The following is a 14738-nucleotide window of genomic DNA, read 5'->3' as shown; positions in this document are numbered from 1 at the left end:
AACAGAAAAATGTGATGTTTAGGGTTAAATAGAAGAAAGAAAATAAATTCAAAGAAGTAAAACAAGAAAGCATTATTTTGATGGTTTTGTCTAAAACAAGGAAGAGCATTTAGCTGTTGCCTGAGTGTCATCTGGAGCACTGTCTCCGAGGAGTGCTCACCAACTGCAGGAAGTGGCGTTACTGCAAGTCTCTGTACAGACAGCCTGCCCTTGACTAGCAGCCCAGCAGATGTGTGTACCTTAGTCAGCAGTTTGCTAGCAGGAGCACTTATTTTTAAAGGTATTTTCAAGTAAAAATTTTTTTTTTTTTAAGTGCTAGAGAAAGTTCATGGGTGTACTTAAAAAACAAAACAAACAAAACTTGTGGCTGAGCTGTATTTTCACCTTTCCCTGTGCCTGAGCATAGACTTATTTTTTTTTGGTTTTGGTATGCACATGCACAAATAGTGTTTGACAGCAGCAGTCAGTAGCTGATCAGCTTATGGTAGTAACAGTGTTTACTTTGGGAATCATCTATCTGTGTGTGCTTCGCTGTGCCTTGGAGGTATCTGATTTCCATTAATTATGTAGTTAAGATGTATCCTGACTTCAGTCCTCTCAATTTCTTTTTCCTTTAATGTCTGAAATAGCTGAAATCCTATGAATACTTCATCTTTTTGCTTCCCTATTTATGCTACTAAATTAGCACTCTGTCATTTGTGTTTCATTGTTTGTGACAAATATAATTAGGGAAGAAATCTACTTGATGGGATTTACAATAAAATGGATTAAATTGCATCGAACTGTCATGCTGTCTACAGCATTTTAAGAAATTTCTAACGTCTTGGTGTTGGAGCTGTCATTTCCTGCTGCTTGTATATTCATAGTTGCTCTCTTCCTAGACTGCATCGGAGCTATATTTTGGGTTTGTGGTCCCTTCGGCATCTTATACTTGTTCATCTGGTTGTCCCAGCTTATGTCCAGCTCGTTCTAGGGGGTTTATGTTTCAGATCCTTCTGATTTTGCTCACTCATTTGTCAATGGTGAATTAGATCCAGCCTGAATAAAGAATAAAGTTCCATGTGATTGACACCACTCAATTTCAACCTTGGCTGGAGTAATTCTGTATTGCAGATGTCCATGTAGTCTAACTCTTGACTCACGCCTGTGTAGTACAAGAAGAAGAAAATTGTAGAAATGGATGTGAAATGAGTTGTAAGCATGGCCTTAAGCCATGTGCTTTAGGAGTCCTGTGGCGCTAAAATGTTGTGTGGTAATGCTCTCTAGGATACCTTTTCTTACAAATTAATAGTAAAAAAAATCAGGTAAATTTGCATGTCTTGCAAACAGAATTACTATTTCGAACATAATGGATGTGTTAGGTGATTCAGTCCCAGCTCTTACCCTTTTCTTCCTGAAACAAAGTAGTGGCTTAGGGACTTCTTCAGCACACAAAGAACAATGAGATGCTTACAAACAAAGGAAAAAAAAGAGAAGCAGGAAAACAAATAAACAAACCTGTTGCAGTGCTGAGAACCACATTTCCCAAATTTGAGACCTTTGGCACACTCATGACAACAACATCCAAAATGTGTTTGGGTTTTCTTCTCAATGCATTTGAAGTGTTGCGGCTAGGAGCCTGATCCATAGAAACAAACCAACTAAGTTGGGAGCTGCCTAAGGCAGTTGACACAAATATGTCTGAGTAGGAGGGTATGTATTAAATATTCACCTGTTTGTGCTGCGTTGTGGCTTCTCGCTTCATTTGGCATGCTCTGCAATCACTGGAGTATTCAGTAAGAGCTGGATGTCAATGATGAGAAGGTGGTCTGGATTTTTCAAAGCTTAATGAAAAGCTTGGCTATTGGGACAAGAGAAGATAGGGTTTGTAGTGTGAGTAGAGTTAATTTAAGATCAATACTTTTATTGCAACTTACTAGCAATTATTTAATTTTGGACATATATGTAATTGAATTAAATGATCGGTTTAATGTACAAGACAGGAGGGGGATAATTTGGACGTTTATGTGCTATCCCAAGACCTTTGAATGGTTTGTGTGGGGTTTTATTTTCTTCAAAGACTGAATGCTGACAGGAACATGATGTGCATTTAAATCTGGTTTGGGAAACTTCATGTTGTAGAGCTGTATGTTATTATCTACTTGGCATAGTTGCTAGCCTCATTGCTTAGATTTAATGTATTTTATGTTGGTGTCAGATGTTTGGGTATATGAGATTTTCGTTCTGTTAACTTTTATTTATAATGAGAAAGGTAGTATTTGACTCCCTTCTATGACCCAGAATTATTTAACAGTAAGGACAGCAAAGTATATAATGGTATAAAAAGCAGGGACTAGAGCAGTTTAACATAGAGCCCCTGGCCTTGGTGTGTACAGTTAAGTTTAATGGTGATTTCCAAAGGAGTTATTTCAGAATTAAATGATTCAGAAGAACAGAAACGGAACATCATTCAGAATGAAGCATATTCTGCGTGATTTACAGTAATTGACCTTCATTCCAAGGCATGAGGGCAAGAAAAATATACCAGATTTTTGGTAACAGTTGTGAGTTGCCAGATAACTTGCTGAGTTTTGACTATTTTTTCCAGAGTTTTGCAATATAGTCTAAGTGAGTATGTCTTTATTTTGCAGGTCAAGCCTTGAAGGTATCAGCAGAGGCATTTACCAGTGATCCCTGCTATCTTCCTAAGAGGCAGGCTGTTGTCCAAGCAGCACGATGCCTTCTTACAGCTGTCACACGGCTTCTTATTCTGGCAGATATGGTTGATGTGGCATACTTACTGGAACATCTGGCTGTGGTGAGTAGAATTTGACTTAACTAACTGGGTCATCTTTTATTTTCCTGGCTCTCTGTACACAAATGTTAGTCCCATTCTTCTTTTCCCTTATAAAACTAACCCATGTTTGTTACTGTTACTTAATTAGGCGAAATAACCACAACTCTGTTCACAATTCAACATCAGAATACTTTCCTGTCTACTTAAATGTGAGTTACTTTAATGTCAACCATAGAGTTCCATTAGTGTTCCATGTGACTTCAACATTACCAGATCATGCCTCTGACTCCCAAAATGCCACTGAGTTTCTTCTCTGGCTGCTTACTGCACTCTGTCTGGTGTGTGTATTCTCTGGGAAGAGCAAGGAAATACTCTACTCTTGCTCCCTTTTTTTTTTTTTTTTTTTTCCCTAGCATCTTCAGTAATGAGTGATAGACTGCTTAAAAAAAATCAAAGTTCAATTGTTTTCATAATGCTTCAAAATGGAGGTGGTTAGTCAGCACCACCGCTTTGAACAGTACCTCACTGCCACTAGAGGATGCAGTGACTTAATTCTAGTTGTTTGAGGATGGGGGATCAAAATTTAGCTCCCAATCAGGGTAGGAAGAAGTGTTGCTTCATCCTACAGTATTTAATAATAAAGCAATATTTTGTGGGTTTCAGTGTTTCATTTGAAACATCCAGCTTGGACAGTTGTTAGAGGTGCAGCACAGGCTAAATGAGTACTGTCTTGCAGAAAAGTTTATATTGCTATATACGTATGAAATTCTCCGGCTATAAGACAGTGCCCTGTCTTTGGTACTGCTTGTGGAAAAAAATTTTAAATGATATTTTTCATTGGTTGCCATTCCATTTTTATGTATGTGTTTTCATAATGCCAGATGCACCCTTCTAAAATGCTTTGAGAATGTTTTATATAAGAGAACTAAACTTGAGTTGTCTTCTTTACTGGAGTTTCAGTATTTCTAAACAACCCTATAATTCACTTCTTGATTTTCATTTGAAAATGAAAGCCAACTATAACTGGAAAGCAAAAGAATGCAAAGAATCATTCAGAAAAACTCCAACATTGTAAGGAGTACAATTAAGTTATCTTTCTCTTCCATACTTTAATTTAGTTCTTTTAATAGGAGTAAGAACTGAATTCCTTACCTAAGTCTTAGAATAAATTAGTGTGGCATAACACTCCAAAATGCCTGTGTAAAAGGACTCACCCTAGTCCTGGGAAGATGGTACATTTCCATGCTTATTTGGTCTCTGCTCTGGTTGTTGAACATACCAACAGTGGTATTAGTTGTAATGGTTTCTTTTTATGTTAACATCTAATTAGGAAATGGACTTAGAAGATTTACAAGTAGGTTTAGATTAGATTTGAAGATTTAGAAGACTTAGAAGACTTAGAGGTAACTTCAATATATGCTACTGAACCACCTTCAAATGGTAAGAGCTTTTAAATGCCAACCAACTGAGCCAGATATAAATAAAACTAAAGTACTTAATGATTCTTAATTTTGCTCTTTTCAGAGTCCTTAACCTCAATAATTGTACGTTAGAACTCCCTTAGGAATTCCTTTTTTCTTCAGTGTAGGCTTGCTCCAGTAAAAAGGCATTATATTCAGTGGCTGTAGCATAGAAAATACTTTGTATTTGCTGTATCATGTCTGATGTTCTCAGTGCCTACAGGTTCATATGACTTGAAAATCAGCTTTCTTTAAAAAAAAATGTCATTAGCAGTTTCCCTTTGAATTTCTTATAAGGTTTTAATGCTTAATGCTCAGACCATTTTATCCTTCTCTTTACAAAGACAATAATGTTACAGCTGTTATTAATCCTTTGAGAAGAGATGAGAATTTTAATTGCTTTTTTATTTCCATGTCTCTGAGCTCTGTAATTGTCATAAAATCAAGATGTTTAAAGGACCAAGCCAAAATTAACTTAAAAAATGGGGAAAATAAAAAATAATTGAATTAGAATAATGAAATGAAAACTCTAACCAGGGAATTTTTTTGTTTGCATATGTAAAATGAAAGAAGGTAATCCAGCATTATCAAAGATCTCTGTAGAATATTAATTAAATCTCATTCAATATGAAATATTTAATAGGGCATTATTTATGTATGTTATTTTTTAAACCCATTTATCAAAGTGCTGAAAGTTTTTAGTCTTGCTCATTCAGTAAATCTGGCTAATTACAGCACTGTCATTCAAAACATTTAAAAACTTGCTTACTTCTACTGACAGAGTATAGTCTGGGTTTTCAAACTTCAATTTCCTGTGTAATCTTAGAACAAGAATAGCAAGGAAACAATGACAATATGACTAGCTGCTATATAAAGGCTCTTCTAGTGTTATCTGTCACATCTGCCATTCTAAGTGTGCCTAAGAAAAAAGATGAACCTCAGCTACTTCCAGTTGGTAGCCTCTAAAACTATTGTGCTATCACAGAATGGTTGGGGCTGGCAGGGATCTCTGGGTCCATCTGGGCCAACCCGTGCTCAAGCAGGGCCACCCACAGCAGGTTGATCAGGGCCGTGTCGAGGTGGCTTTTGACTATCTCTAACAAGGGAACCTCCACAACCACTCTGGGCAGCCTGTGCCAGTGCTCAGTCACCTCCACAGCACAGAAGTGCTTCTGGTATTCAGAAGGAACCTCTTGTGTGCCCATTGCCTCTTGTCCTGGCACTGGGCACCGCTGAAAAGAGCCTGACTCTGTCCTTGTTGCACCCTTTCTTCAGGTATTACAGACATTGAAGAGATCCCCCCCGGAGCCTTTTCATTTCTTGACTGAAGTCTCGTCTCTCACAGCCTTTCCTCATAGGAGAGGTGCTCCAGTCCCATAGTCATCTTTGTGGCCATATGTTGGACTCTTTCCAGTGTGTCCATGTCTCTCAAACACGTTGCTCAGACTTGGGACCATTTTTTACTTTTATGTAATAAAATCTTACTATTAAGCAGAATATAATAATGAAAAACCTATTTTTTGTCAGAAAAATATTGAAATGCTGCTTTCGAAGTAGAAACTTAGTCAGTTTAGTTGGAAGAATTTGATAAACCTGTCAAGAATTTTACTCCAAATGAAAAAATGTCCCAAAGCATACCATTGTGTACATGAGAATCTTTTATGAAATTTCACTTGTAAGGTACTAATAATTTTGGTTCTTTATTTAATTTTCTGGAATCTCAGCAAAGAGGATATAAAATAAAGCATGTCAGAGCCAGCACAAAGCTTCAGTGACCGATTGTATTTGAGCATAGCACGTTTATAGCCATTTGTGGAATTTGCAGCCTAATAAGAGTATGATGGTGCAGTACAGATGCTTATTTTAATTAAAGTTGACTGAGAAAATGAAGTGCATCACAGTGATGAGAATAGTTGGTTTCTTTAAACAACTTTTGCCTGTTTAAATAGTTGTCCACATCGGATTTCCCTTACTTAGGTTGGAGTTGAAAGTCTAATCAAAACTGAGTTGTGAAAAATGTAGTCAGACAAAGGGCCGTTTCACAGATCTCACTCTTGGATTCAGAGCTGCATTACCAGCCCCATTCATTATGGTTAGTGATGCTCAATATTTAATTAAGTGAATTAACAGACTAATGGAACTGCTTGAATTTATCGATCAAGGGAGAACAGCAAGACAGTAACAAGTTCTGAGCGTTTCATTCAAAGTGCATTGGCAGTCTGTCTTTCTTGTATCTGTTTCATTTCATGCTGAGCCAGCATGTTTTGTTTACCTCTTTCCCCTTCTTGTCATGCTTGTAGATGAACTTAAGTTTAAGTCTTCATACTTCTCACAAACACCTCAGACAGTGCAATCTTTGTAAAATGTTTGCTTATAGTTATTTAAAACTATTGTCAGGAAAAGAAGGGCTACAGATGAGAAGCAACTTGTGAACTTGGGCACTGGGGGTATGGTGCTGCCTGTTCCTCCCTTCCCTGCAGGGTATCCATCAGCATTAAAAATGTTTTGAGCAGAAGAGAAACATTATGGTGGCATAAAAGAAGAGAGGTTTAGGCTTACCCATTCCTCTGGTTAAGGTGTTTGGCCTGACTTGCATAACTTGCATAAGCTTGCATAAGCTTTATACAAACTGTTGGTGCAACCCAGGTATAAGGGGAGGGAGAGTGAAAGAAACAAGGCTTACTTTCAATGGATAGGGCTTGCTTTAAATAAAGTAGAACTTTTCTGGTTTGGTTTAACATAAATGTTATGGAAGATACTATTTATTGTTTTTTTTTTTTTTTTTTTTTTTTTTATCAAAATAATTGTAAAGCTGTGCAATGATTTCCAAATGAAGAAAGCTTAAGAACAGAACTTAGGGATAACTATGATGCAAACGTTGTTTATACAATAGGTCAATGTGGAATGCATACAAGTTTCTACAAGTGTGAGAAATCAGTGTTATGTCTGGTGATGAAGAGGTTTGAAAAGTATTTTGAGAAAGTTGCAAGGTGGGATATTAGTAGCTGACTGCTTTTACTTATTTATTTGGACTATGTAGCTGTCTGCATGCTCTAGTCAGGGACCTAGGACTCCATTGTGGTAGCCTGTCTTTGAGCTGATGATGAAAAAAGAGCATTTCTGAATTTTCTTCTGAGTAGTTATAATTGTTCTGTTGCTACAGCAACACTTACATTGAAGTGCGGTGCTTTATAAGAGAGTAATATGGGAGGGACACTGTGAAATTTCCTTCTGTGAGTGTTAATCTTGGAGGGCAAATTCTGGATTAGTAAAAACGAACTTGGAAGGTCAGTTTCTCTTGGCAAATTATTTATTGGTAGTAAAGTAATGAAGTCAATAAAATGTAGAATAGCTTGTCTGATCGACAATTATTTGTATCTCAAGCATGCACAGATCATTCTGATCCAGAGAAATTTATTTTATAACTTCCTTGGAGGCAGATAAAAGGAAATGCATGCAAAACAAACAGTATCTGCTTTATCATCAAAATGCATGTCTTCAGACCCTCTTAAAATGAGACCAAAATTATGACATTTCATGAATGAAAGAGGCGGTGTGACACTCTCCATAAACATCTACAAATAGGCACCTTGCCCATTCCATTACAGCAAAATATTGAGAACTATCTTTCATAAATGTCTGCATTTAGTAATTGGAATTTTAGAGGTTTTTGAATATTTTTCTAACCATATTTCCTGGTGATATCAAATAGCCTATTTAGTGTTATTTAGTCTTCTAAAGTAGCAGTATATATTGAAACAGGAAGGCTTTTTTAATGAACTGCTTCCTTGTGTCAGAATGGAAACTGAATTTGCTTTTCTTCCTTAATTCATCAATATTAAAAGAGATTTTACAGATGAACAAAACAGTTCAGTGCTATTTTGCTGCCCTGCACTACAAAAGATTGAAATTTTGAATGGCAAATTCTGTTTAACTTCTGTGAGCCATTCCTCCTTTTTATATTGAATAATGAACTGGCTTTTGCAGCACTGGCCCTAAATGTGAGCGAGGCCCATAATGAGAATAATGGGAAGTGATAGTCCCCCTGTACTTGGCTCTGGTGAGGCCGTACCTCGAGTACTGTGTTCAGTTTTGGGCCCCTCGCTACAGGAAGGACATGGAGGTGCTCGAGCGAGTCCAGAGAAGGGCAATGAAGCTGGTGAGGGGTCTGGAGAACAAGTCTTACGAGGAGCGGCTGAGGGAGCTGGGGTTGTTTAGCCTGGAGAAGAGGAGGCTCAGGGGAGACCTTATTGCTCTCTATAGGTACCTTAAAGGAGGCTGTAGAGAGGTGGGGGTTGGTCTGTTCTCCCACGTGCCCGGTGACAGGATGAGGGGGAATGGGCTGAAGTTGTGCCAGGGGAGGTTTAGTCTGGATATTAAGAAAAACTTCTTTACCGAAAGGGTTGTTAGGCATTGGAATGGGCTGCCCAGGGAAGTGGTGGAGTCACCATCCCTGGAGGTCTTGAAAAGACGTTTAGATGTAGAGCTTAGTGATATGGTTTAGTGGAGGACTTGTTAGTGTTAGGTCAGAGGTTGGACTGGGTGATCTTGGAGGTCTCTTCCAACCTAGATGATTCTGTGAAGTAAAGGAAGCACAGCAGGCCATGTCAGCCTCATGGCTTAGCTGGACGCCCATGCAGGTGACACTGCAGGTATGTGGTTTGTCAAATAGCATCACTGGCAAATTGAAGCATTATCTGCTGCCTCCCACACCTCTTTCTGTTTGTGGGCATTACATGGTTATTACCAGAAATAAGATTTTGTACTTCATACTTAATGTTTCCTTCCACAAGTCCAGTTGTAAGCAAATGAAGTGCTTTGCACTGCATATTTATGATCTCATGTTTTTGTGGCCTGGCCTCTTGTTTAGTTGACAGGCTGTTAATTTTCATGGTGCATATTGAGATTCCCAGGTGTATCAAGGGAATCCTGTTAAACTTTGAGTGAGTTTTGTCCACTTAAGGTATCTGTCTGCTTTTCAAGGATCTGGCTTATGTCAAGTCCTGAACCAGGATGCTTCAGATCCAACTTAGTGACTTGAACCAAAACCTCAGACTGAGCCAAACAAGATCAAACTTGTCTAGTGCAGGAACTTTCCTTGGGATACCAGAAAGGATGCAAGGATGCTAAGTGCTGTTGCAAAGAAACACTATCAAAATGTGTTAATTAAATTAGATTTAAAAATCAGGTATCAAGTACTTTTAATACCATTACTCATTCCATAAATACTCCTGTTATAAATCTGTTCGCTTGCAACAGCTAAACAAGGTAGCAATAGTAAACAAATTAACCTTTTACAGAAAAGTGCAGAGCTAAGCTACAACATTCAAAGAGTGTAAAGTTTATTGAATTGAAGAAATTAATTTGAATAAAGACTAAATATAGTGGACTTTAAGTATCAAAATTTTAGTATAATTTCCTGCTGAAGCATTATGCAGATACTTTGTGAATGCCTCAGCCTCTTCTCTTTGAACCCATTGCCTGATTTTCATCACATAAAGCAGAAGATCAGAGATTCCAGGGCTCATGAAAATAGGAGGGTGGATAGTGAAGAAAAAACTTCTGCTGCAGATAAAAAGCCTACAACAGGTGCTAACAAAATCACCAGTTGATTCTCAGGTAGCCCTCATGTATAGCTTGACAGCAGGAAAACCTTTAGTCAGAGCTCACATCTCTTTTTGACATTACATTAAATAACCTGTCAAACTGAAGGAAATTTGGTCCTGATGTTTACAGTAGCCCTTGTTAATTAGTTGGAACCATGATCATCTTCTGCGAGGACACTGTGGAGTTCTCAACGTACTTATCAGGGTCATCGTACTTAGGAGGCCATATTAGTAACAATTCCAGTCCATCCTCATTCTGGATTCTCATGATTTTCTGAGTTGTGGGTGGGATTTTTGTGCTTCAGGATCCCTAAAATGGGACTGTAGAAGTTGCCTCACGTAATTTAGGGCTTCCATTATGTGTTAGTTTCTGGTCAGATAAGTATTCAACCTTCATTCAGCACCTGGCAGTACTACTCAGGTCATAATGTCTGGTGTGATATCCACTTTGTGGTATTTTTTTTTAGTTCCAGGGTACTTGGCACTAATTTTACAATTGCTGACTTTTTTATTTTGAAAGGAATGTCATAATATTCATCAACTTAATCCGTAGATCATTCTTGTAAGATCATTTTGTGTATTTTGAAAAGATTTAAAGTAATATATGATGTGTTTGTGCTGATATTAAGACAATTAACCAGTAGTGCCACAGAAAGCAAAATAGTAGTAAAGGAATGCTGCTTCTCAGCTTCCAGAAACTATGGTCAAAGTACTTTGAAAAAGCAACAAGAAAAAAAGAGCTTCTTTGGACTCTCCCCTTATGGTTATTTACATTCGGTTATCAGTGAGAAAGAGGAAGAAAATTCTAATACTACTTTTCACCTCTAGACAAAAGTCTTGGTGGGGGTTTTCTTGCCCTTCACCTACAAATAGTAGTTCGACTGATAGAGGAAAATCCAGATATGGTTAAGGTTTAAAGGATATTCTGGTAACTTTTGTAAGTCCAAGGCAGTTTTTTTTAGTTTCCTTTTGATGTCAGTGAAAAGGGAATAGGGATGTTGTCTTAAAGTTGTTGGCATGTTTTTTGAATTTACTTTTGAGTTAAACTTTTCCTCACATGTTAAGACAGACTTACTCTAATTGGTTAGTTTCTTGAGGCTGGCCATCACACATCTTTTTTTCTGTTATTCAAGTATATTATCCCTGAAATTACATGCTTGGTTTCTATTTATTCATCCTTGCTTGCTGGTTCTTGGATCTCTTTCCAGACAGCCAAACACATTATTAATATTCAGGTTGCTTCAGGACATGAGGAATCGTGTGAGCTTGCTAGCAAAGTTCCTGCCAAAGGAAGAATTGGAACTATGGAATTAAGTACAACCTTAAGAGGATGATGATTGTACTGCTCTACTACTTGTGTCTAATGTGTTGATGAGAAAAAAGACTGCTTTGTAGTAGCTAGCGAGTTTGGGAATCATTTGTGACCCAGTATTGTTCAACCCCATAACAGGGTTCAGGAGCTTTGAGGTAGTTTCTGGAGAACTGTGTCATGGGTTTGAGCTGAGCGAATATGGTGGACTGGGACAGATACATTATGAGCAGTTTACTAGACTCATCAAGGAGCAGTTTTTATTTATTTATTTATTTTATTTAATTTATTTAACTTTACTCCAGTCTTGCTTGCAGATGATGTAATTAAATTGCTTCCACCTTACAGGACACCCCGCTGGAGTGTGAATTGGTGAAAGCAAGCTTTGCAAATTCAAGGGTTTCAGAGCATCTCTGGAGCAGAGGGAAAATCTGAGGGGGAAAATGTGCAAGATAATGAAGTTGAACAGAAAAGAATTAAGAGTTTTACAGTTTATCTTAGCATTTATGTTTTCTCAGCTGTGCTGTTAGAGAATTCAGTGCAGTATACTTTGGATGAGAAAGCATTCTTTTATTTTTTGGTTGTAAACACTTCAACTGCAACTGGAAAGTCTCAAGTTAACCTTGAGTGGTGCTGAATGAGGTGTAGTAAGGTAAATTACAAATGGAAATAAATAATGCTTTATCTTGCTTCTTAGTTTTGAGAGCAGTAAGACTGAAATATAGGCCCACAGCATGTGGAAAACCAGAAGTGGTGACTTGCCTGGGGATTCCAGGCTGTGTCTGTCAGTTGCAGATTGCCAGCTGAAATCTGCAGCTGTTCATCCCCAAAGTGGGCCTACTTAGTGGCTGTTGAGCAGTGTCCACAGCTGAGGTTTCCTTAAATGCCCACAGAACAAGTGATGTTGTGGAGAAGTCTACATCCAGGTCAGCACTAGCTGCCAAAGCTGCTGTCAGCTTTTGAAGAGGGATTGAAGATGAGTGGAGATTCTCTTTTTTTCTGCTCCTGTGGTTTGTTTTTCCAATTCAATGACTGTAGTGTTAGCCAAGGTACACAGAAGTGTGCTGTTGTCATTATTGCAGTGCTTAGTTTGCCAGAAATGACTGGAAAACAGTTCATTTCTTTGGGTCATCTGCCTCATTTCCTGGACAGTAGTGCCACAACCCAACTTACAGTAGGTAATTCACATACAGTCTTTGTAACTGTAGTAAGCTAAGGTAGTATGTTGGACAGCTGTAGAAACCATGTAGTTTTTCCTGGTTATCAGTGTAAAAATGTGTTTCTAGACTGCTGGTGCTAATCGCTGAGATGACAGAGTATTTCTAAACTACTTGTGGCTTTACAGCTGTTACATGCTTGTCTGGGAAAGAAGAATATTTACAGATGGTGAAACAGCAAAAGCCAGAGAACTGATTTCCTGAAGCAGCAAGGAAGCTGTAGCAAAATCAGATGTCTGACCTTGTCAAAAAGATAGAATTCCATTTCTGTAACTGCGGGTGTGAATGACTTCAGTCTGCTGTTCTAGGTCTTGGACCTGGAATACCAACAGAGTCATGGGAGGGCAACTTCCTTCCCTGTGCATCATTTCATAACCAGTAGAAGAGGTATAATACACCTTTGTTTTTCTGGAGCATGACGTATTAACCCCTGGAGTGCTTGACAAATCACTTAAATTTATCAAGGCTAGGATCAGGTAGGGACTGAGACATTTCAGCCTGCTCATGTTTTCTTTACCTTAACGGGAGAAATGTGATTGAGGATGTTTGCTGTTTAGGGTTTTTTAATCAATACACCAATTCATATTTTCTCTCTACCTTCTTTTAAAATTTGGTTATCTGTGTGTATGTTATTAGAGCAAAGTCTTCATAGTATTTTTTTTTTTCTTTGTATAGCAGCTGTTAAATACTGGTTTCACTGAGGACTCAAGAACTATATTATAAACATGTGGTATTTGGGAAAGCTTTTTTTAAAAAGTAATCTGAAGTATATCTCCTAGAAAAAGAAGACTTATAAAATTGAGTTTTTAAATATTTTTTTTTTTGTTAGACACACATGAATAGGGAAGAGTATATATATCTTGCTACTACTTTATAAGCTCAGGAAATTGTGTACAAAATACGTCTGTAACTTTATATCAATGATGTAGCAAACATCCTGATCAGACCCTAAAGGATGGGTTTTCGATTTGATTAAAATTAAAACTAGAAACAAACAAGTTTTACGCTTGCTGTGACCATCTCTGTTGCCAAGCACCAGAATGTGTGTTGTGTCCAGAAAGTCCATCCAGCAGTCAGACCACATGATGCTTGTGTCCAGATGTTAGGACCAGGATCTGTTGTGAAGATCAGAGGCTGAGAGGCACCAGTTGTCAGGTCCTTCTCAAATCTCCTGGGTTGTTCTTAGATTGGTGCCCATGTGCATATCTGGGTTGTCCTTCTGTACCTTTTTAGACCTAACAGACATCAGCATCCCCATCCTGTCTGAGAGTTCTTTCTAGTCTTTGTCTCCAGTTCTGGATGGCAGTGCAGTTGCTCCTAGGTGGTAGATGCAGTGGGATCCTGGTGACCTACTAATTTATGGGCCATTCTGAGAGCCCTTCCCTTGCTGTGTTCCTTCAGACTGCCTCTGTGCTGATATCTCCCGTTCTCCTTTCGCACAAATCTTATCCTTTCTGTTGCAGTTCCCTACAGCTGGGTTGGTATTGTTCATCTCTTTGATAAGTACCAGTACTGTTTTTAGTAATAGTGTGTGTGAAAGAAGTGCTACATTTAAAAGTCTTCAGCCTTGCAGAGTATGATAAGTAAGTTAACTTGATAGTACCCCGAAAAACAGGATCTACTGTTATGCTTGTTCAAATGAGGAGTTCATGGCCTTTACGAAGCTGCATATGCTTTTTGTTAGTTGGGGGGCGAGAGGGGAAGCATCCTATAGATTGATAAAGAACTGATCTTTAGAGATCAGGCAGATGGCTAGTGTTTTGTCTTATGTAAGTCTTATCTGTGAAGTTAATTAGAGGATTTAATTTACTTAAATGGGATATGTGTGCTATACTTTGGATAATGGAATTAATTTCAAAGTTGTAGAAGTGTGCTTGTGTCTATAAGATGGTGTACTTGAAGATGACAGTATTTAAAATAAAATCCTTACACACACAAAAAAAAAAAACCACCAACAAAAAACAAACCAACAACTGTGTGAGTGATATTTTTTTCTTTACTATCACAGTTTCAAAGAACCTTTGAAATGCTAAGAAATGTGTCCAGTAAGTCTGATCTACAGAAAACCTACCAGAAGTTTCGGAAGGATCTGGAAAATCTTGATTACTTGGCATTCAAACGTCAACAGGTAAGAACATGGAAGCTGGGATGGGAGACATAAAGTACTGGGCAGAAGCATGGTAGGTGTGAGAAGAAGCATTTGGTAGGGTTAATGTTCTATCAGTAGGGTTTAATACTTATGTAATGTGATTGTGAAAGTCAGTAGGAAGGGTGGCAATTCCCTTTAATGCATAAGGTGTTGGAATGCATGGTACTTGATTTCTGAAGATTTCTTTGTCATAGGGCAAGGTAGGTATGGCAGGTAGGTGA

At 38.1% G+C, this 14738-nt stretch overlaps 1 protein-coding gene across 32 annotated transcripts in view; it reads left to right on the top strand.

Annotated features, from left to right (window-relative positions):
* Positions 1 to 14738, top strand: part of CTNNA3 (catenin alpha 3) — a 495101-nt gene that overhangs the window by 30071 nt on the left and 450292 nt on the right. For 31 of the 32 annotated variants that reach the window (XR_014587169.1, XR_014587170.1, XR_014587171.1 and 28 more), the window contains 2 exons: positions 2631 to 2797; positions 14377 to 14496. Coding sequence is in view for 25 of the 32 variants with exons in the window: in XM_083845405.1 (XP_083701531.1) it covers positions 2631 to 2797; positions 14377 to 14496 (287 nt within the window). In the remaining 7 variants the exon portion in view is untranslated. The remainder of the gene's footprint in view (positions 1 to 2630; positions 2798 to 14376; positions 14497 to 14738) is intronic. The other variant, XM_083845423.1, reaches the window with a different exon arrangement.

This window comes from Anser anser (assembly GCF_964211835.1).
Source record: "Anser anser genome assembly, chromosome: 7".
NCBI classification, from domain to species: domain Eukaryota; kingdom Metazoa; phylum Chordata; class Aves; order Anseriformes; family Anatidae; genus Anser; species Anser anser.
This window is presented reverse-complemented; position numbering and strand designations above follow the sequence as displayed.